Source organism: Danio rerio, chromosome 7 (genome assembly GCF_052040795.2).
Source record: "Danio rerio strain M-AB ecotype USA chromosome 7, GRCz13ab, whole genome shotgun sequence".
Lineage (NCBI taxonomy): Eukaryota > Metazoa > Chordata > Actinopteri > Cypriniformes > Danionidae > Danio > Danio rerio.
Window position 1 is genome coordinate 45576896 of NC_141027.1, and position 22134 is coordinate 45599029.

General features: G+C 35.0%; 1 protein-coding gene and 1 long non-coding RNA gene across 2 annotated transcripts in view; one reads left to right on the top strand and one right to left on the bottom strand.

Annotated features, from left to right (window-relative positions):
- The window catches only part of cdh16 (cadherin 16, KSP-cadherin), a 90915-nt gene that overhangs the window by 20261 nt on the left and 48520 nt on the right, over positions 1-22134 (bottom strand). The window contains exons 13-14 of the mRNA XM_087261644.1: positions 14740-14981; positions 2234-2364 (exon numbers count right to left, since the gene is read on the bottom strand). Coding sequence (XP_087117770.1) covers positions 2234-2364; positions 14740-14981 — 373 coding nt within the window. The remainder of the gene's footprint in view (positions 1-2233; positions 2365-14739; positions 14982-22134) is intronic.
- Positions 17555-21859, top strand: LOC108190803 (uncharacterized). Its single transcript, NR_170232.1, is given in 3 exon segments — positions 17555-17640; positions 18134-18253; positions 19991-21859. It is a non-coding gene; the product is annotated as an uncharacterized LOC108190803 (long non-coding RNA).

Genomic DNA, 22134 nt, shown 5'->3' on the forward strand with positions numbered 1-22134 from the left:
TGAGGCGCCAGACTGGACAAAGTGCACGCAAAAGAGGCCAAATGTGCTCGAGAGATAAATATGTTTTACATGCTTTTATAGCTGTTATACAAAAACAGATTTTGTACTTTGAATACACAGCTTACTTTACATAAGTTGCTGACATACCACGTTTCATTTCAGGGTAGTTTGATGATTGCATATTGATTTAATAAATATTAATAGCTAGAAGCAGTGTTAGGCAATAACGCGTTATTAGTACTGTGTTACTGTAACGGCATTCATTTTAACAGTAACTAATACTGTAACATACTACTTTTTAAATATTGTAACTCTGTTATCGTTACAATATGATGCCTTTGTCTGTTACTTAGTAAGTAAGTACACTCTCAAAAATAAAGGTACTCGAGCTGTCACTGGGGTGGTACCTTTTCAAAAGCTATACATTTGTACCGATACCGAAAGGATTCATATTAATACCTCAAGGGTACACATCAGTACCTAAAAAATACAAAAGTGTACCTCTTAAAATTTTTAAGTACAAATAAATGTTTTTTGAGGTACCAATATGGACCCTTTAAGTACAAATTTGTATCTTTTGAAAAGGTACTACCCCAGTGACAGTTCTTGTACCTTTATTTCTGAGAGTGTAAGGCTGCAGTCTAGCCTACATCTTCCTGTTTACAGCGACATTTCTGGGATTGATGGATGCCAACCAACTACGATAAAGAAGATGCATCGTGTGTAAGGCACCAGACTGAACAAAAGTCAAGAGAAAGCAGAGACCAAATGCGCACGAGGTAGACTGAGTGTGTGTGTGTGTGTGTGTATGAGAGAGACTGAGTGCACATAAGAGAGACTGTGCTGTTATGTTTTTGTTTGTTTAAAATGCATAACATATATGATCATACAGATTACTTTATTTGATAAAGGTTTTGTGTTTGTTGTATACTGTTGCTAGGTTTCATACTCAAGCTGTAAGAGAACATGTTTACGGGTTAAATACAAACTTTCATGAGGCTAAAGCAAATTTAGTTTTTGCTTTTTTGTTTCTGATTAATCTGATTAATTATAATAATAATAATTTGGTTTCTGGTTCATCACGCTGTTTTTTTTTTTAATTTTTGTGCTGCTGGTCTGACTTAAATAAATTAGTGTTAAAAAACGACTTTTTGTTTAACTCTGTCTTGTGTTTTAGTTGTAAGAATGCAAATTAACTAAAACTGTAAAGTGATTCAACAGTGTACACTCCATGCAGCACTGAAAGGACGTTATAAGACCATTAATGGGAGCATTAAAAATGTTCTGTGGGAAAACTCAAAAATTACTTTTAACAGTAACGCGTTACTTTTGGTGTAATTAATAGATAAAGTAATTGAGTTACTGTAACTATAACTAGTTACTATTTTTCAGTAACTAGCACAACACTCGTTAACATGCACCAATTGACCTAGATAAGCCTTTAAATTGCACTTCAAGCTGAATACTAGTATCTTGCAAAAATGCATTCATTCAATCATTTTTTATTCGGCTTAGTCTCTTTATTAATCTGTGTTCGCCACAGTGGGTGAACCGCCAGATTATCCAGCATACGTTCTTACGCAGCGATTGCCCTTCCAGCCGCAACCCATCTCTGGGAAACATCCATAAATTCTTATTCACACTGACAGGGCTAAACATTTAGTCTTCAAGTGTATTGTATCTGCCATCTTTTTCATGGGGATCAAAAATGTCCCCACAAGGTATAAGAAGAATTGTATCAATGTAATCTAGGTCCCCGCCATGTGATAAATACCATGTTTACACACACACACGCACACACGCACACACGCACACACGCACACACACACACACACACACACACACACACACACACACACACACACACACACACACACACACACACACACACACACACAGAGCATCTCAGCTGGTGACTCATTCACTGCCAGTTATAATGTCTGAGATTTTTCTCAAGGCGTGTGGACGTGGCCCAGAATTTTCAATGAGATTTGATCGTGAATAGAGGCTGTCACAGCATCTTGAAATGTCAAGTGTCTCTGCAGCACTGCTGATTTTGAAAAAGAGAAAGCTGAGGGATGTTGATTTTCCCAGATGTCTCGCACTGATAGCATCTTCTTCTTGTACTTGCTCTGTGTAACAACTTTGGTTTGATGAACACATTTTCTCAAACAAACAACATGAATTGACAGACCTTCCAGAGAGAGAAGAGAAGTAAAAAAGTATGTCTTACGGCCATCTTCTGCCACCACCTCCATGGTGTAGGTGTGGTTCTCCTCTCTGTCCAAAGCCTGGACTGTCTTGAGCTCTCCTGAATACTTCCCGATGGAGAAATACCTCTTAGTGTCTCCTCTCAGCGAATACCTGAAGAAAGGCGAGTAAGAGTTTGGGTCACGTCATTTTGTTTTAAAGGAATCAAGCTATTCAAATATTAAAAACATATACAAAATAAAACTATTAAATTGTTAGCCTTCCAGTGAAATTACTTTTTACACTATTAATTCAAATCCTATAGTGAATATTCAACACAATGTTTACCTACTACATAATATTATACTGACACAATAGTTAGTGATATTAATAACCCAACAGTTTTAAAGGTTCAGAACACCACTGAGTACTTTTTTTTTTAAAGATTTTAACTGATTTGTGTGTGTTGAGCATCTGATCAGATAATGTTAGCACCCCTCAGCTTTAAATGTGGGAAAAAAATTATAATTTTATACTTTTGTCAGCTAATTCCATCTTCCGGGTTTAAAATAGTTATTGTGGCGGGATCAAAATTGGTGACATAGTGCCAGGCCCGGATTAAGAACTCAGGGGCCCCTGGGCACATTGTCTTGTAAGGCCCCCTACCTGGCCGCACCCCTATAGTTGAATTTAAAAAATAAGAATAATATAATAATTTTTAAATAAAATGAATCTATAATTTGTTGCCCACATATTTAAATAAATTATATATAGTACATATGTATTTATAGTCTGCAAAGATTTAAATTATTTTTCAAAGCATTAAATAAAAATACTAATAAAACTACACATATACATATATATATATATATATATATATATATATATATATATATATATATATATATATATATATATATATATATATATATATATATATATATATATATATATATATATATATATATATATTATTTTTTAAGGGTATTTTAGTGTATTGCTTTTACAAACTTATAAAGCTTATTATTGCCATGGCATATAACGCACAATGCTTCTCCAATCCAGTTCTATGAATCTGAGTTCTATGAATCTGAGTCTTTCATAATACAAACACTAATTTACTGTCTCTCTCCTCCTCTCCCTGTATTTTCTCTACTCTTCTCGTGATGAAAACTTGATTTTAAACCTAAAAGTATCCAAAATCACAGACACTATACCTCTTCTCTCCCCTCTCTCTCCCTCTCTCTCTCTCTTTCTGTCGGTCTCTCACACGATGAATCCAGTCCGCGCTGCGCTGCCGTTAGCCTCCTCCGCCTGGTTAATGCTAGCTACTCATCATTTAAAGTTAACGTCTTCTTCTGTACCCTCATTCTCCTGATCACGGGTCTGTTTAAAGAAGGTGTGTATGGAAAATGCCTCAATAAAGATCTCTCCTCCTCTCCTCTTTCTCTCGCGTTTGCTAAATCCACTTGTCCACTCATTTTTGATCTATGACAGATATAATGTTAGACTAAAGTCTGCTCAGTTTAGTGCGGATTATTACAAAACTGACGTTTCCGCACTTGACCAATTACAGCATTCTGTTTAGTTAAAGAAAGGCAATTTGAATATAATAATAATATTAATATGTGATCGCAATTTTTTTGCTCAGAGGAAATACAGTTGTCTGAGCAATAGAGTTTTTGAAGAGAGGGAGGCGCGGCAGGCGCCTATAATAAGGCTAAACTTTATTAAATACCCATGAGACACTTGTGACTTTATATCACATTTGCATTATTTTTAAAAAATGTTTCTTTCCTGTTAAAAATAAATATATTTCCAATCTGATATGTAATGGGGAGAAAAAAAGTAGCACGAGTTCAACTGATGGTGGATTCGAACCGATGTTATGATTAATCGCGTCAAAAGATGATGCCGTGTGCCTAACAAGGTGCGCCACTGTGGCTGTATTAACGCTACTTCCCTGCTGTTTACTCATCTTGTCTCTATCAATCAGGACCCGATGGGCGTAAACCCTGAATAGCTTAGTCCAACTAGATGCGCTATTTGCAATTAGCCTAAAAAGACACTCCGAAATTGTCTTTTTTTCTCCCCCCTCGCAGGGGCCCCTAGTGCGCACGGGCCCCTGGGCCTGTGCCCATAAGGCCCATTGGTTAATCCAGCCCTGCATAGCGCCAATCAGCCAGTCCAGTGATGATGTGTCGGTTTTCCATTATTATTCATAGTGGAGTTTTCTTATCCAATTAAAAGACTCTGCTACTTGATTACTCATGAATGCACGTGCTTTTCAATGACAGACCCATATGGACAGACCTGTTAAGCTGTGAGATGGAGGGTCATACAGTATGTGTTTGTTTCCATGATCCACAGGGTTTCATGTTTGTCCCGCAATGTCAGGGCCGATCCAGCCAATCTGCAGCAAGCATTTTTGTCGAGAGAGCTGTAGAATGGCGGACTTTGTGCTTTATCAGTTGAGTTTATTACCATTCAGACAAATTGCTGTGCTGCTGTGTTCGCACATGTTTTAAATCCTCCAGATTTACCGAAATACATAAGGTAAGAGACCAGCTGTAGTCCACTGTGACTCTCTGCATTCAGACCAGGGGCTTCTGGAGGAAAATGCTCCTCATTTATAGTGTTTATATTCTGAAGTAGACTTGAACTGAAAGAGAGCAGTCTCATGATCCTTTAATAACTTATTTCTAATTACTAATTGATTTTGTTTTTGGCATGGTGACAATACATACTAGTTTATTAGTTATTTTGCAAAATAATATTGTTCAACTTAAAGTGCAATTTAAAGGTTTAACTATGTTATTTAGGTTAACTAGGCAAGTTGGATGTAAATAAGCAATTCATTGAACAGCAGTGATGCAAAAAAAAGTAAAAAAATATATATATATACATAAATATATATATTATATAATATATATATATATATATATATATATATATATATATATATATATATATATATATATATATATATATATATATATATATATATATATATAAGGGGACCAAAAACATTGACACAAAAAAGTATTTTATTCAAGCCTAACTAAAATAAATAATATATTCTTCAGAAGAAAAAAATATAATATGAATATTGTGAAAATGTCCTTGCACTATTAACATCACTTAATTGGGAAATACTTGATTGAGAGCTAATATGATTAGCTTTAACTGTAAATCTGATCAATGGTGTGGATTTCAGTATACATTCTGAGATCAGATCTGTGCATACGTGCTTCAAAGAAGGCCCCATGCATGTTTCAATAGTGTAGGTTCATTTAAGGAGAGTTTAATGTAGCAAATGTAGCAAACGTAACCAAAGCTAAATATACAGTATTTCATGTTTAAATATTAGATTGCTTTTTCTAAATTGTGCAATTCATAAATGTTTGTCAAAAGAGTAATTCAATATATACAAACTTAATAGAACTTTAAATATAACTTTATTAAATATAACATTATTAATATAACCCAAACAATCCTGGATAAAATGCATTAGGGTTTGTACAGTGATAAAAGCAATGTGATAAAAGTTTGTTTCCTAAGCACTAAAACACTGTGTAAGATGATTTCTGAAGGATCATGTGGCCTTGAAGACCAGAGTAATCCTACTAAAAGATGAAAAAAGTAACATTTAAACATGTAGTAACCAGAGGTGTGGACTCGAGTCATGTGACTTGGACTCGAGTCAGACTCGAGTCATGAATTTGATGACTTCAGACTCGACTTGACAAAATATAAAAAGACTTGCAACTCGACTTGGACTTGAACATAAATGACTCGGACTTTCACTTGGACTTGCGCCTATTGACTTGTAAAGACTTGCTACTTTCTATAAAAAGCCCAAAGATAAAAAGTAAAAAGTGACACAGAACGCTCTATCTCTGCGTGTGTGTGTGTGTGACAGAGAGCATTCACGCATACTTTCGACCACTAGCGCTTTGTGGCGCACTTCCGTGTTTTTGCACCAGCGGGAAATTTGAAGATGCCATTTTCATTCTGACTCGGAGAGTGAAATAAACACATCCGCGATCTGCTCCTTTTGTTTTATTCAGCGGATTTACAACATCTGTCAAAGGTAAGAGACTTTACTACTCGCAATGTGTTACTGTTGTGCAAAAGCATTGTTTTACTGTTGTGTATAAGTCAATGAACTTTAGTTTTTTTTAAACCAAATTTACCCTCTCCTGATTTATATCATATAATTATGAATGAACATGTCTGTAATTTATGTCTTTGCACTTGGTCGTTTGTGTCAATGTGCATATAATGTTTTATTTTTGTGTTTTGCCCATCCTCTGACAGTATTTTCTAACTATTTAATTAGTAGTAACATTAATTACATGCCATAATAACTAGATATATAATTTATTTTTAAAGCTCTTAAAACTGTAAAAAAAAAAAAAGTTTTTTGTTATTTTCTGGTGACATTTTGCAATAAGGTTTCTTTAGTTAATTTATGTACTAACATGAACTAATAATGAACTATACTTCTAAACCTTTATTAATTATAGTTTAACATTTACTATTGCATTATTACAATTTAAAGTTATGCTTGTTAACATTAATGTTAATGCACTGTGAGTTAACAAGAATTAACCAATAATTTTATTTCCATTAATTAAAGCATAAAATAATGAATACTGTAATGAACTGCACTGCATTGTTTGTTCACATTAGTACATGCATAAACTTAATTAATTAATACAACCTTATTGTAAAGTGTTACATTTTTCATATTTTGGATTAATACTATTAATTTTATTTAATATTTAAAACCCTAAAGGTATTTTTATTATTGTTGATGTTATGCCCCTTAGCAATATTTTAGTCCTCTATATGGTTTTTAATTAAATTTTTATTGTAAGATTGTAATGTAATGCATATATATTGTTGAATTTCTGTTTGTTTGTTTTTCTGTATTTCCCCCTCTATATTTAAGGATTATCTACTATTTTTAAAGTACTTAAAACCAACCTCTAATAAAAAATACAATTAACAATCACATTTTGTTTCATGAGTGTCTTTGTTCCTGTTTTGTAGGACTCTTATTTTAACAGATTTCATTTGGAAACACTTGACTGATCATTCAATTAAAGTTTTACCTTTATTATTCCATCACTCAATGAGATCATTTAATTGTGAGTTGAATTACTCCATTTGTAATTGTTTTTAAATAAACTAAAAACGAAGACTTGTTTTATTCAGTTTGTTGAATGTGAACTTCTCTACATATTAAAAGATATTTAAAACCACTATGAATGTATTTAAACTAATATTTAAATTTATATAACTGTTTCACTGTGGGTATTTCTATTTTAATTTATTTAGCACATTTATTGGCTATTCAAACATGAAAACAAGTTAAACATAACAATATCCCTGCAGAAAAATCCAGCTTAAACCAGCCTAGGCTGGTAAGCTGGTTTAGCTGGTCGACCAGGCTGGTTTTAGAGGGGTTTTGGTAATTTCCAGGCTGGTTTCCAGCCATTTCCAGCCTGGTCTTAGCTGGTCAGGCTGGAAACTGACCAGCAAAATCCAGCTAAAACCAGCTTGACCAGCCTGGTTTAAGCTGGACATAGCTGGTTTTAGCTGGTCATCTCCCAGCCTGACCAGCTAAGACCAGGCTGGAAATGGCTGGAAACCAGCCTGGAAATGGCCAAAACCCCTCTAAAACCAGCCAACCAGCCTAGGCTGGTTTAAGCTGTTTTTTCAGTAGGGATTTTTGACAAAATGTTCTAAAATGATTGTTTGCAAGTGCCTAAGTGGGATTCGAACCCTGTTCTTTATGAAAAGAAAGAAAAATCTGATTGGCTCTGACATTACTTTCACCAGTGGGCACGTACTTCAATCTGATTGGCTGGTCTCTCACGCGCGTATTCAGTCTCTCTGCATTTGCTTGAGTTTTGTCCACACTGGCGCTTCATAATTTTCCTGCTCTCCAGAGATCCTCCTGATAAATTGATTATTCCAGAATGTTGATATGGTTTATATATTGCTACACTATTTAGTAACAATACACGAAAAACTATGAGGTTAAGGTAAATTCTATAATAAATACTAGTGTTTTTGAGAGTTAGGTATACTGCCTATGTTTAAGCCTAGTATTATTTACAAGTTGTTAATGAATGCTTTAGCATACTGTAGTATTAAGAATAGTGAACTAATAAAATGAAATACAGAGTGTAGTTTTACTACAGTAAAGTGTGGTGAATTGTAGTATAATATACCCAATACTGTAAAAAAACTACAGCACTGGGTCATTTGTTTATATTACACTTGTGTTACCATAGCAACTATAATATTACCCCAACAGATTAATTAAAGTACTTTACTATAGTACTGTTCAAAACCCTGTCCATGCCAATAGATGTGTTCAGGGGCCCTGTGGAACAGCTTTTCCTCAAAATGAAGAGGATGACATGGAAAATGTCCTCCACAATCTCATCAATAATGTGGAAGACAGCAGAGTCTAGTTCACTTTATTTTAGTTGCCATGATAAAATGGGATTGATAGTGAGATTTATTTAAAGTAGTACAGTAGGCTATAATGCCAAATCAAGTTTTTCCTTATTTTTATCACAGTTACATTTCTGCTTGCGTTAGTTATATTTTTGTTTAAATGTTTTTTATTTGATTAGTATGGTGAACCTTTTGGATGTTTATTAAATGTTTGTAAAACAAAATGCATTCTTTACATCCAACCTCTATTCTCTATGTCTTTAAGTGTTTGAAACTGGAAATATCTCATCATAAAACATACAGCCAAAATGTTATGGTTTATTAGATAAAAAATTTAATATGTAAGTCTAGTTTAGTATTTTGGTTATTGTTAATAAATAGTGCCTCAATATAAATTATATCAAAAAGCAAGAAAGGAAGAGGAAACACAAGACACAAATTCTATATATAATCTCTGAGAGCGCGCAGGAAAATGTGTGCGTGAGCAGTGCATATTTAAGAGCGAGAAAATTTGTGCGTGAGCAGCGTATATTTGAGAGCTCGCAAGCAGTTTTGTCCACAGAGGAAATCGGTGCACGAGCATCACACAAGGTAGAGAGCAAAGTTCTTCATTGTTATGTGAAGAAAACAACGTTATTGTTTGTATGAAGTAGCCTACTTCATTGAGAATATGTGCCACAATTTTACATTGCTGCTAGACAGATTTGCATCTCTATCTCTTTAGCACACACAAGATTTAATTGACAAAATACCAATTTCACTCAATTTTACTTTGCAACATACAGGAGTTGTTGGTCTACTGCTGCCTCATTGAGGTTGTTTATGTAGTTTTAGTTAATCACAAGTTGATCACTGAAGACATAACATAGCACAACTAAACTTAATGAATTAGACAGCAGTAGACCTGCAATTTCTGTGTGATGTGAGGCAAAATTGACTCTTTTTTTTGGTGGAACTCATTCTTGTGCAATAGGCTGTGTAGACGAGACGCAGCACTGTTTAGCACTTTTTCAGAAAATTACATTTGTATCTTTATATATCTAAGCAATGTTCTTTCATTAAAAAAAAGGTTTGTTTAATAAATACAGATCTTACAGCCATACATAATCTGTTTAAATTTTATTTTTCTGTTAAAAAGACTCGAAAAGACTCGAAAATCAAACTATAGGACTCTGGACTTGACTTGAGACTTGTTGCCTTTGACTTGGGACTTGAATCGGGACTTGCCTGTCTTGACTCGGGACTTGACTCGGGACTTGAGGGCAATGAATTGAGACTTACTTGTGACTTGCCAAACAATGACTTGGTCCCACCTCTGGTAGTAACTACTGTTTATAGTTGTTATTTAAAATGGTAATACTATTAATTACTATTACAATTATATATCTATTATAATAATGTTTGAATTCAATTTTATATAAAATAAATTCAACTAATGAAACCTTGAAACAGCTTGATTGGAATTTATTTCAACAAGTAACTCTTCTTGTGACAGTCCTCTGATTTCCTGTATTAAAGACTTCCCCTGCTGTTTAGACGAGGAAGCCGAATCAGTCATCAGTCATGTCATGTTCATGAAATTATCTGGACGCATTTGAACGGCAGGACAGCACCTGCTTGTACATTGTGTCCAATCCGCAATCTGACCAGGCCACAATACCTGATAATGACAGTATTAGTTGGCATAGAAACATTTGGCACTTTAAACGCCACTTTTACCTATGCATATTTTATTTTAGTTGTTTCAATGTCTTGTTATACATAGGGCCCTTTTGAACTTTCTTTCTTTTTAAATATTTCCCAAATTATGTTTAACAGAGCAAATAATCATACTGATAATTGCTCCCAATTATCAGTATGATTATAGCCATATTAGCGGGTCACTAAGTATTCTCTCTAATTTTGAACTGCCCTCAGTTGATTTTATTACTAGGGAGATCATGAAGTCTAAGACCTCTACCTGCTCACTTGATCCCCTACCTACTGTTTTAGTTAAGTCTTGCATTAATTCACTATCCTCTTTTATTACATCTATAGTGTGTTCTTCACTATCAACTGCTACTGTTCCTTCATCTTTAAAAATGGCCTCTCTCACTCCAATACTCAAAAAGACTGGGGCTGATACTAATGACCTAAACAATTTTAGGCCAATTGCCAACCTTCGGTTTGTTTCAAAAATACTGGAAAGAACAGTAGCAGCTCAACTTCACTCACATCTGCTTACTAATAACATCTATGAGCACTTTCAATCTGGGTTTCGCCCTAAACACAGCACAGAAACAGCCCTCACTAAGGTTGTAAATGATCTTCTTTTAGCTGCTGATTCTGGTTACCTGTCCATACTTATTCTTTTAGATATTACTGCAGCTTTCGATACTATTAGTCATTCACTATTATTGGAACGACTGGCTTCTATAGGAATAGCTGACAACGCACTTTGCTGGTTCTCTTCCTATTTAAGTGACAGAAAACAGTTTGTGCAGATAAAGAATAGACGCTCCGATCCTGTTTCAGTCCTTCATGGTGTTCCTCAAGGGTCAGTATTGGGGCCACTTTTATTTATTATTTATATCCTACCTTTGGGTCATATATTTCGTTCTTTTGGCATACATTTTCAATAATTTTGACTTCAACTATACCCGCATACATATACTGCATGGTGATTAAAGGTCAAATTTAAACCTTTTCCGTCTAAATATATTGTCTGTAAAATATAGCAATAAAACGTATATGCTTTCCTTAACCCTTTATTTATCTGATCCTGTGTGGTGAAATAAATTACCAGTTTCCATCCAAGCTTCTCCTAACAGCCTACAGACAACAAGCTCTTGTATTGTCATCTATTTTCTCTCACTTTTCTGCAGGGTTTGCATTATGATATTGTAAGTATTGTTGGTGTTTATACGGCACATTGCAAAGACGGTTACAATTTTAATATTGGTATATTTGGAAAGCAAATGGATTGTGAAACCAACTGGAAAGTACTTGATATTTCCTTGTAAATTTGCCCACACAATGGAAAAATAATTTTTGAGTAATATCTTCAAAAAAAAAAAAAAAACTTTTCTGAAATAAAAGATTATTTCAGACAATCAAAGAAACAGGTCTGCAATATGCATTAAAATGATACATTCAGGACATAAAAGTAGTAAACAAAATAAAGAGCAAAGTTATAGCCAACAAATTTCATGGTAAAACTGAACTACAACATCACAAGAAAAATGAGACTGAAGAGAAAAACTGGTAATTTCTCAGACATCTACAATAAGTGACATAAGTAGAGCTTTATAGCTCACAAATTACTGTCTGTACGGTATGATATCTTTACTGTGCTCGACTTAAAATCAAAACACAATTTCTGTTGTACAGACAACAGTAAAACATCGTTTAAAGTTGTCTACTTTTTTTGTACAGCTTTCTCAACACATTTCTAAACATAATAGTTTTAATAACTCATTTAAAATAACTGATTTATTTTATCTATGCCATGATGCAAGTACATACTATTTTAAGATATTTTTCAAGAAACTTCTATACAGCTTAAAGTGACATTACTAGCCAAAATAAAACAAATAAGATTTTCTCCAGAAGATAAAAATATTATCAGACATACTGTGAAAATTTCCTTGCTTTGGTAAACGTCATTTGGGAAATATTAAAAAAAAAAAAGAAAAAAAAATATATAAGGGGGGCTAATAATTCTGACTTCAACTGTATATATTGGGGAAAAAACAGCTTTTGTAAAATAAATAAAACAAGTGATGTACTTTCTGCCATCTTTGTAGATTTTCTTGACACAACAAAGATGACAAAAAAAAAACAAGGTTAGCATTTAGATATATTTATTTCAAAACTAAGACCGCCAGTATATGAAGTCAAGTCTCCGTCACTGAATGATTCATTTAATTAAGTTGTATGAACAGCTGATTCATTCACAAATGTCTTTCTGAATGGACGACTGAATCATTGTCTCATATCAAAGCTCAAGATTCATTCATAAACAAAACAGAGATGTACAGCGTTTGAGCCAATGACTGTAAAAAATATGGACGACGCGACAGCCCTTTTTCCCATTGAACGCCTTGAGGGCAAAACGCCTGCTTGACGGGCACAAACTGTCGCAAAAGACTGCTGAAATTGGAGCCAGACATGCGCAGAAGGATTGTCTGATGGAGCCAGAGGAGGAGCCGCCAAAATGAGCAGAGTTGAGCTTCCAATCAAACGCTTTATGTAAAATCAACTACGCCCCCCGAACTTCTCAGCATGCGTTTGCTGTCATATCAACACAAATGGATGTAATAACGTTAACAAATATGAGGGTTTTATATATTCAATCGCGCCAGCTCCAGGCCGCAGCGCATAACTTACTCGCGGCGTCGCGGGCTGATTCCGGCTCGCATGCGGCAGCGCCTGCTCGCTCGGCCGCCGCATCTGGCTCGATTGACTCGGGCTGGAATTGGGTAGTGAGTCCAGGCATCCGGAGTAGGTCCAGCAGAGGTAACATTAGTCAGTCTGAGCACTAAGAGATAAGTCTCCGGCAGGCGAGAATCTAGCCGGAACTGTGTTTTGCTATCTGGGTGGCTAGGCGTGTATCAGCAAACTAATAAAGCCCGAAAAAAGCCCTGAACTTAGCGAATAAACAGTGTTCCACCAGGATCATGTATGTCAGAAACTATAGTTTACTGCTGAACTCATTTTGTCATGGTAAAATAACACAGAAATCGAATAATAACATTTCAGTCTACTTCAGTCTCCTGCCGAAGCTCAGACGCCGCGCTTTGAGAAACTGTCAATCACAGCTGTCAATCACGATGACACGCCCAGCATTAAATTACTGCTAAAAACAAACTGTTTACAAAAATGAAGATCTGCACCTATTTCAGCCCAATAACCAGTGCCTTAATCGACCAGAACTATCTTTCGGGACATTTTATTGCAAGTGTAATATTTTTTTTTATTTGGGCTCAAGTCTCCTTCATTAACACGGAGGAGGCGGGCTTTATGACTTGTACTGCAGCCAGCCCCCAGGGGGCGATCTAACGGCCGAAACCTTCACTCAAACGTAGGCTTGCGGCACACTTGGTTTGAGCTGTTTAGAAGCATCTTCCAAACAGAGCAACATTTAGACAACAGTGATTATAAAAATGCATCATCGTTTGTGTTTTGATTTTAGGGATAATAATAGCGGTTCATTTTAGAAACGGGGAACCTAGAATCTGCTGTAACTTAGATATTTGCGGTGTTAGAAGCTTCAGTCGCTATAAAGTAACTGTAAGCAAGCCCTGTTAACTGTGTTTTATAGTGAAAATAGAATAGCTTAAGTTACATCCACGCCAAGCCGCCTAAACTGTTCTGAAATACAGTTATGCATGGCAGGCACAGCATACATATATAATATTAAACCACTGAATATCATACCTCTGTTCTCTTTTTATAAAAGAATTTAAAAAGAATTTAAAAAGTTTTGTCTGAACTGCTCTCTTGGACATTTTGAAAATTGCACGAAATGATGTAATGCACTGTATTGCGCTTGTGCGTGACAATGATGTAATGCACTGTATTGCGCTTGTGCCTTATTAAGATATTGAGCTCTAAAGTCATAAATTACCATAAATAGAGAATTTTAATATTTAATTTGCATTACAAGTTTTACATTATACACACTCTTGTTAATCTGAAGGGGATAGTAAGGGGGGGATGGTGGTTTTACAAAGGGGGATGCTTTATGTTATTTTTTCCATTATGGAGATGCCATTCCTCCACATCCCCCCTCAATTAGCCTGTTACCACTCCCTATTACTTGTCCGGTAACCTGTTGTCTACATCATAAGTCTCGTGCAGGCATGTTTAAATTCACCTATGTTAATCTACTTAATCCACTTCAGGATTATTTTAATGCACAAAATGGCAGACAGCAATTGGGAGCCTATTACATCAGCATTATGACTGGTCAGATAATCGGTCAATCAAACTTTTGCCGAATGGTAAACATAATGTACAAATGCTGTTTGAACTGTGTTGGGTGGCAACTGCATATTTACTAGTAATTCAAAGAATTAAATATCAGCTTACCTGATTGGATGAGAGTCAGGGTCATATCCTCTGATTGTGGCAATAACTCGTCCTGGCTCCTCCCCTTCTCTGACAGTGACCTCATAGTGGCTTTGGGACAAAACAGGACCTTCGTTGATGTCATCAATGAAAATGGTGACAGTGGCGGTGGATGCAGGTCCGTATCTGCCCCGCACCAGAGCGACAGGGTTCTGAGCGCTGAGCACCAGTATATACTCATTCTCACGCTCAAAGTCCAGCACCTACAACACAAGAAACCAATGGACACACTGTTAATACAGTTCTGTTTTTTTCTTATCCATGAAGGGCTGTTTCTAATGAAAATAAAGCCTCTTTTTTGACTCCCAAAATGCATAACAAAAGAACAAAGAGCAATGATCTGACTTTCACAGGCAGTTCTCTCAATAATCTGTTCCAGCACACTGTAGTCAAGGACAAAATCACACTGTATGATTGTGTCTCTCGCTAGTCATCACAACGTGTCAACCTGCATTTCTAAAGGTAAAAATAGTTCAAATCATATTCTGAGTGACCCATTATGCGCTCTGATGTCGTTCATTATACTGAAGATATATCTTTGGATGCGTACATCTTTGCTGATGTCATTCTGACTATAAGTCACACATTGGGCTGTCTTCCAGGAAAACATGGATATAAGAAAGGTAACAGAATGAGTTTAAATGTGGATCTGGGACAGGGTCAAGATGACATGTCATTACTCATCATGTCAAAACACTCTGTCCACAACAGTCCATTTCTTTTCATTTATATTTCCTATTTAACTTAACTGTCAACTATTCAACATTAATGATGCTTGAGAAAAAAATCATCAGCAACCACAACAACAATGAAAATCTACTAAGACGGAAAACAAATGATCATGTAAATTGTGATGGTACAAATGCAGTGCTTCCTACAGGTTTGAAGTATACTTGTGGTGGTAGCTGGATTAAAACACCATTTACCCACATCACATAAATAGTAAACTATATGCAACAAAACAAAACATAATTTTATTTTTAATAATTATTGTATTTATTATGACATGTTATTATAATGGTTCTTTTTAATGGCTTAAAGTAAAAAAGACTTAAAGAAGTAGATTTATGCTATTCAGGAGCAATGTGCACCTATACTGACAGGGAAAATCCACTTCTTTCTCTCTTTCAATTTCAAAGCAAACTTGAATGCCAAAGCGTTTTAGAGATGTCTATAAAATAGCCTATATAATATATCAACATCATCAAAGCAATAAAATAATTAGCAAATTAGAAATAAATGACAGAAAAAGGAATAAAATCAGACAATATCTCTAAAAAATTATCATAATTGTAAGATCAAAACAAGTAGATTTTTAAGGCAAATGCGTAGATTAACCATTACTATTGGTGTACATATATTTTGCAGCCAGTTTAGATTTCATTTTGTCCTCTTCGAATGTACACTCAACAATGAAGGTACAGAAGCTGTCATTTGTGCAGTACCTTTTCAAAATACACATATTTGTACCCAAAGAGTCCACAGTAGAACCTCAAAGGTATATATTAGAGCCCAAATGTACCTAAAAAAGTACCTTTGAGGTACTATTTTGGACCCTTCAGGTACAAATATACCTTTTACTGACAGTGTATAGTAAAGTTTTTCTGAGTCGTTTAGAATAATTAATTGATTATTATTAACTTTTTTCTCTCTGTATCACAGCTGTTTGTGCGCTGTCAGCTGTGAAACCAGGCAGAAAGTAGTCTTTCATAAAAGAGTAATGCAAACATTCATACAAGCTTTAGAAAGCGAAAGCAAACGTTGAATTCCGGACATTTTAGAACAGTGGTTGTCAAACTGTGGTACTGTACATGTACCATTAGTGGTACGCAGGCTTCCTTCTAATGGTACACGGAGGAATGAAATATGTCATGTACATGCTACAATTATTTCAAAATGGATTAAAAATGATGTATATAATATGCCATATGTGATATATAGCCTAAATTTCTGAGGTAATCTGTCAGGTTTTTTAACTGTGCAGAGTTGTAGCTGCTTTACTGGGCCTTCTTTGCTACTGTATTTCAATACTGCTCATTTTGGTTATACTTGGAGAGACAATTTTTTTCTAAGGTGGTACTTGAAGAAAAATGTTTGAGAACTACCGTTTTAGAAGATTTTGAAACCCGAACCGTATAAGTTTTTAAGTCCCAAAAATGCACGTCTCTGCGGGTCTAAGGAGCATGTGAAACTGCACGATTGTTGACAGGTCTCCCAGGCACAGAACGAAACTGGTGAATGAGAGAAGATTTTCTACTACATAATTCATTGTGGATGTTTGTTATTTTGAGAGGATACAAAAAGTGTAAAAAGATGTTATTAATAGTTAAAAAAAAAAGAAAAGAAATAAAAAGTGTCACTTAATACCTGGGCGGCCCACCCAAGTAATAATAACAAGTATCCACGAGATATTCTCACCACAGTAGCACTCTTGCATTGATTTGGTAATCAAGCGTTGTATGAGAGTTTGGCTCTGAGTTATATAGCCTAAACTCCCGCCCGTTTGTGGACTATGCCATTCAAAGGTAAGCATTAAATTTGACAAATACACAAACATTAAAAAACTTAACATTCAATCCACACCTCACATTGAACACATAAAGACAATCAATCCCTAATATATAATTGAAAACAAAATATAAACTTTCCAAATATAAATAAACACATAATACACACTTCATAAACAAAAAAACACCTATTCACAAACATAATGGTTTCGTCAGCTTCCGATCGCAGTGTGCATGCGCACACAATCCCACGCATTCTTATACCGGCATTTCGAATTTGCTCGGTTTGACCGATCGCGACCGGAAGCCTGACTACCTCTACACAGACAAACACCGAGCGGAAAAGACAACAGAAGTGGAGTTGTATAAAATGCCTATGAATGACTTATGAATTGCGGAGAGTGGATTTATGAAATATGTCCATGTGCTATCGAGATCGCGGCAGGGAGGAACAATATGATAAATGAATGAGGTAAGTGGGTCTGTGAGTATGTCTGGTTGTCAGCGCGTCTGTCTGTCTGTGTGTGTTTGCAAGTGTGTGCGTGAGAATGTGTGTGTGTGTAACTGCCAGTGCTGCTTTCCCAACGGTGACAGTTAATGCGACTTTATCACAATATGAATATAATTTGGTGGTTCATCCCGCTGTGGCGACCCCATATTAATAAAAGTAATAATGAATAAATAGTTAAAAAAATAAAGCCAGAAATGAATGAATAAATGAATGAATAAAATACATTGCTCTGAGTACGTTTTGTTGCAAATGACAATTGAGGGTACTTCCTATATATATATTTTTTCCATTAGTGAATCTGAAATGTTACTTTTTATACATTTTTTGTTGAATGTTTCAGATATATGTCCTTCTTGTACACATCCAGGTCATCATACAGATCATCAAGACCAGCGAACCACTGACCTAAACCTGAAGCACATTTCCCCTAAACAGAGAATATAAATGAAAAAATAAGGTAAAACGAGGTGTACGTAGTGCATATTTCTCTCACACTCGCTTCTGAAAACACTACTGATTGTGTTTAGGGAAGCAGTGTTCTGCCCCAGGTAAAAAAAGAAAGAAAAAAGTACACTAAAATGCACTTTATTTAAGTATACTTAGTACACTTTTCAGTACTAAAAGTGCTCTATTTTCGCACACTAATTTTGTACTTAATGTACTAAAAGATAGTATTAAGTATATGTTAAGATAAACTTAATACCATCTAAGTGTACTCAACTGTGCTATTTTGAGACACCCTGAAATTGAACTAAAATGTGCTTTTAACATACTATATCTGCATTTAAAAATATATATTTAATTAGAACTAGAAATACACTTGAACCCTACTTTTAAACATTTAGAAGTATATTTAAGAATAGCTTAAAGCATAATAGTAATATATCAAAAGAATATACAAAATGTGAAAGCAGTGTGCTGAAATACACTTTAAGTACACTAATTATACTTTTTTTAGTAATGTACTAAAAGTGCTCTATTTTCACACACTAATTTTGTACTTAATGTTCTAAAAGATAGTATTAAGTATATGTTAAGATAAAGTTAATACCATCTAAGTGTACTCAACTGTGCTATTTTGAGACACCATGAAATTGAACTAAAATGTGTTTTTAACATACTATATCTGTATCTTAAAAAATATATATTTAGTTACAACTAGAAATACACTTGAACCCTAATTTTAAACATTTAAATACATTTATGACTAATTTAAAGTATAATCCTTCCTTACATTCAGAATACAGTTATATTTATGCTAACAGAGTGAACAAGAAGGATAAACAGTCAAAAACAATTTTAGAGTATGCAATGTAAAACATATGTTTCCTTAGATTATCATATTATTGACTACACTAGATACTCAAACATATCATCCCTTCTGCATGCCCTTTCTTGGCTTTCCTGATCATTCCTTGACCTACAACACACACATACTTCAAGGCAATAATGTTTTGGTAAGATTACCACACTCAAAATCAATTTAAGTGTAAGTGATAATAGTGCATTCACATTAAGTGTACTTAAGTACAACTTTTGGGAAAATGTACCTCTACTACAAAACATTAGCAATGGATTTTTAATATAGTCAATTTAATATAAACTTAAAATTACCACACTCAAAATCAATTTAAGTGTTAGTGATAATATTGCATTCACATTAAGTGTACTTAAATACAACTTTTGGGTGAAAATGTACTTCCACTACAATACATTACTAATAGATTTTTTATATATTAACTTATTTTAAACTTAGGATTAGTATGTAAACAGTGTACTAAAAATCAACTAATGTTTAAAGCATTTAAAGCACACTTTAGAAAAACACACTAATAAAACTCTTTTGGATGTTTTTTTTTTCTGTAGTGTACTTTATTGTAGTACTAAAAATGTATTTAAGTATTACTGGTATTTAGTATACTTTTGTCAAGTGTACTAAAGTCCTACTGAAGTATAAACATACTTTAGTATATTTATAGTGTAAAACCATCAAACTTGCATTTAACACAAAAAATAACAATGTACTAAAAATGTATTTGCGGGTATTTAAGTGTATTTTACTTGCATTTAATTATATATTTTTTTTCACCTGGGGCATCACAAGTACAAGATGGTACCAAGTGAGTTACTGAGCAAACTGACCAGATATCTCATTCATTCATTTTCATTTCAGCTTAGTTCTTTTATTCCACAGCGGAATGAACCATCAATTTATCCAGCATGTGTTCTACGCAGATGATGCCCTTCCAGCTGCAACCCATCACTGGGAAACACCCATACACTCTTATTCACATACATACACTACGGACAATTTAGCTTACCCAATTAGACAATAGCGCATGTTTTTGGAGGGGAAACCGGAGCATCCGGAGGAAAACCACGCCAACACGTTGAGAACATTCAAACTCCACACAGAAATGGCAACTGACCCAGCTGAGGCTCGAACCAGTGACCTTCATGCTGTGAGGCGACAGCACTACCCACTGCGCCACCTCGCTGTCCACCAGATATGTCCATATCCTAAATTTTTGTATATTAGCTACATATTCAATTACAAATAATAGACAGTGTTAGTTTGTTTTGTTGTATTTATTTGGTGTTCAGAGAACTGCATCAGTGATTCCACGCATCAGGTTAAATTTGTTTTCTCAGACTCCATGGTCAGTCCATTACTTCTACTGTATCTGTTCAACCTAGATAATGGAACCAACCATGATTAAAGATATGTCGATATTCTAAGACGGTGGCACCCTATTTTATAAATCTATAGAAAAGCATGCCATTTACTCCAGAAAGGATACATTAATCTGGTTTGACCTATCTTTTTTATTATTAAAGTGGAAATCGTAATGTAAGCTTGACTGACTGCTTCCCTTTCACTTTAGGAGTGATAACAGAAAAAGAGGAGCAAGAATCAGGTCTGAAAAAGTTTTTTGTATGTTAATGAACCAGTAATGCATTGAGGGCTTTGCATACGTTTGTTTATGATTAAGTTTACATTTAACATATGCCAGTTCTTGTTATCTTCCCTTTTTTTGAGCCATCGCATACTCTCTGCTGCTCTCTGCAATGGATTTCTAAAAGTGTTACACAATGCTCCTCATAAAATTTAGAGTTTCCTTTCCTAAACATTCATAAGTGTGTGCAGTACACCTGTCATGATGGACAAAAATGAGCCATTCTCAAATCCTCAGCCAATCACTGTATAAAAACAAACAGACTTTTTACCTCCCAAATTTATTTGTGAAAACATCGACCCATTGCTTTAAAAGTTTTCAGGGCAACAGGAAATTGTGTATCTAACTCTTGTTTACCCCAAAACAGGCTTTCTATTTAAGAAATATGGATCGCATATGGTCTCCAGCATTGATTGTCTAGGCTGCAAACGTGACATACTGTAATTAGTGCCTTCTAATTAAGAATACAATTCAATTGCTTAATCCGGAACAACAACCAAGAGAGATTTGCAGAGTAAACAAGAACACAGATAAACACAATGGAAATCAAATGTCTCATTTGCAAGATATTATTGGTAGATATCAGATTTCCCCCTCTGTTGAAATGTCATCACCTCACAGCTTGCAGTGTGAAGAAAAGCTACTAGAACATGAATAAAAGATGTCAGAAATGAATCAAGCTGGTTGCTTGTGACATAAAGGGTGCACAGAGTCAGGGGAATCATTGACACTAATCATGCCCTTGTGCTGATCCTGCGGTGGAACAACTGCATCACCTGAAGGGAATGTAGGTCACGGTGAGGATCAGGCCTTGAGCCCTAGCCTGATGCCGCCTGTTAAAGAATGACGTAACTTTGTTTTTATAAAATAGCCTCAAAGAATATTTATAACACTTGGCTTAACTTAAAATAAACATATGACAATGTGTTAGAGCAAAAAAAGCGACATTTGCAAGGAAATAACTAGGCCTGAATGCATTTGTGATTCAAACAAGTGCAAATTCCTTTCTTTCACTTGAACAGTATATGGGTTAAAGATAAGACCAGTCCCATTGTGTTGTTGTATCAAATTAAATGTGATTTACACAAAAAGCATATGAAAGAAAAGTGACTATTTCAATGTTTCAAACAGGTTGTATTAATAAGATATCATGAATAGTAAGGAGACTTTATGCATGCTTATGACAACTATCAGTGAGTGTGTACTCACACAGGAACAGTTGCCTTGAACCATGCCAAAGCATGGTTGTCCCCCCTCCCCTCTCCCTCGACGGCCTGCACTCACATTGCATTTTACTTCAGAGCCAGAGCACGCCTATGTCATCGATGATGCGACTGTTCAGTTTAACAGGAAGAGAAGCGCCCTCTCTCAGCTAAGTGGA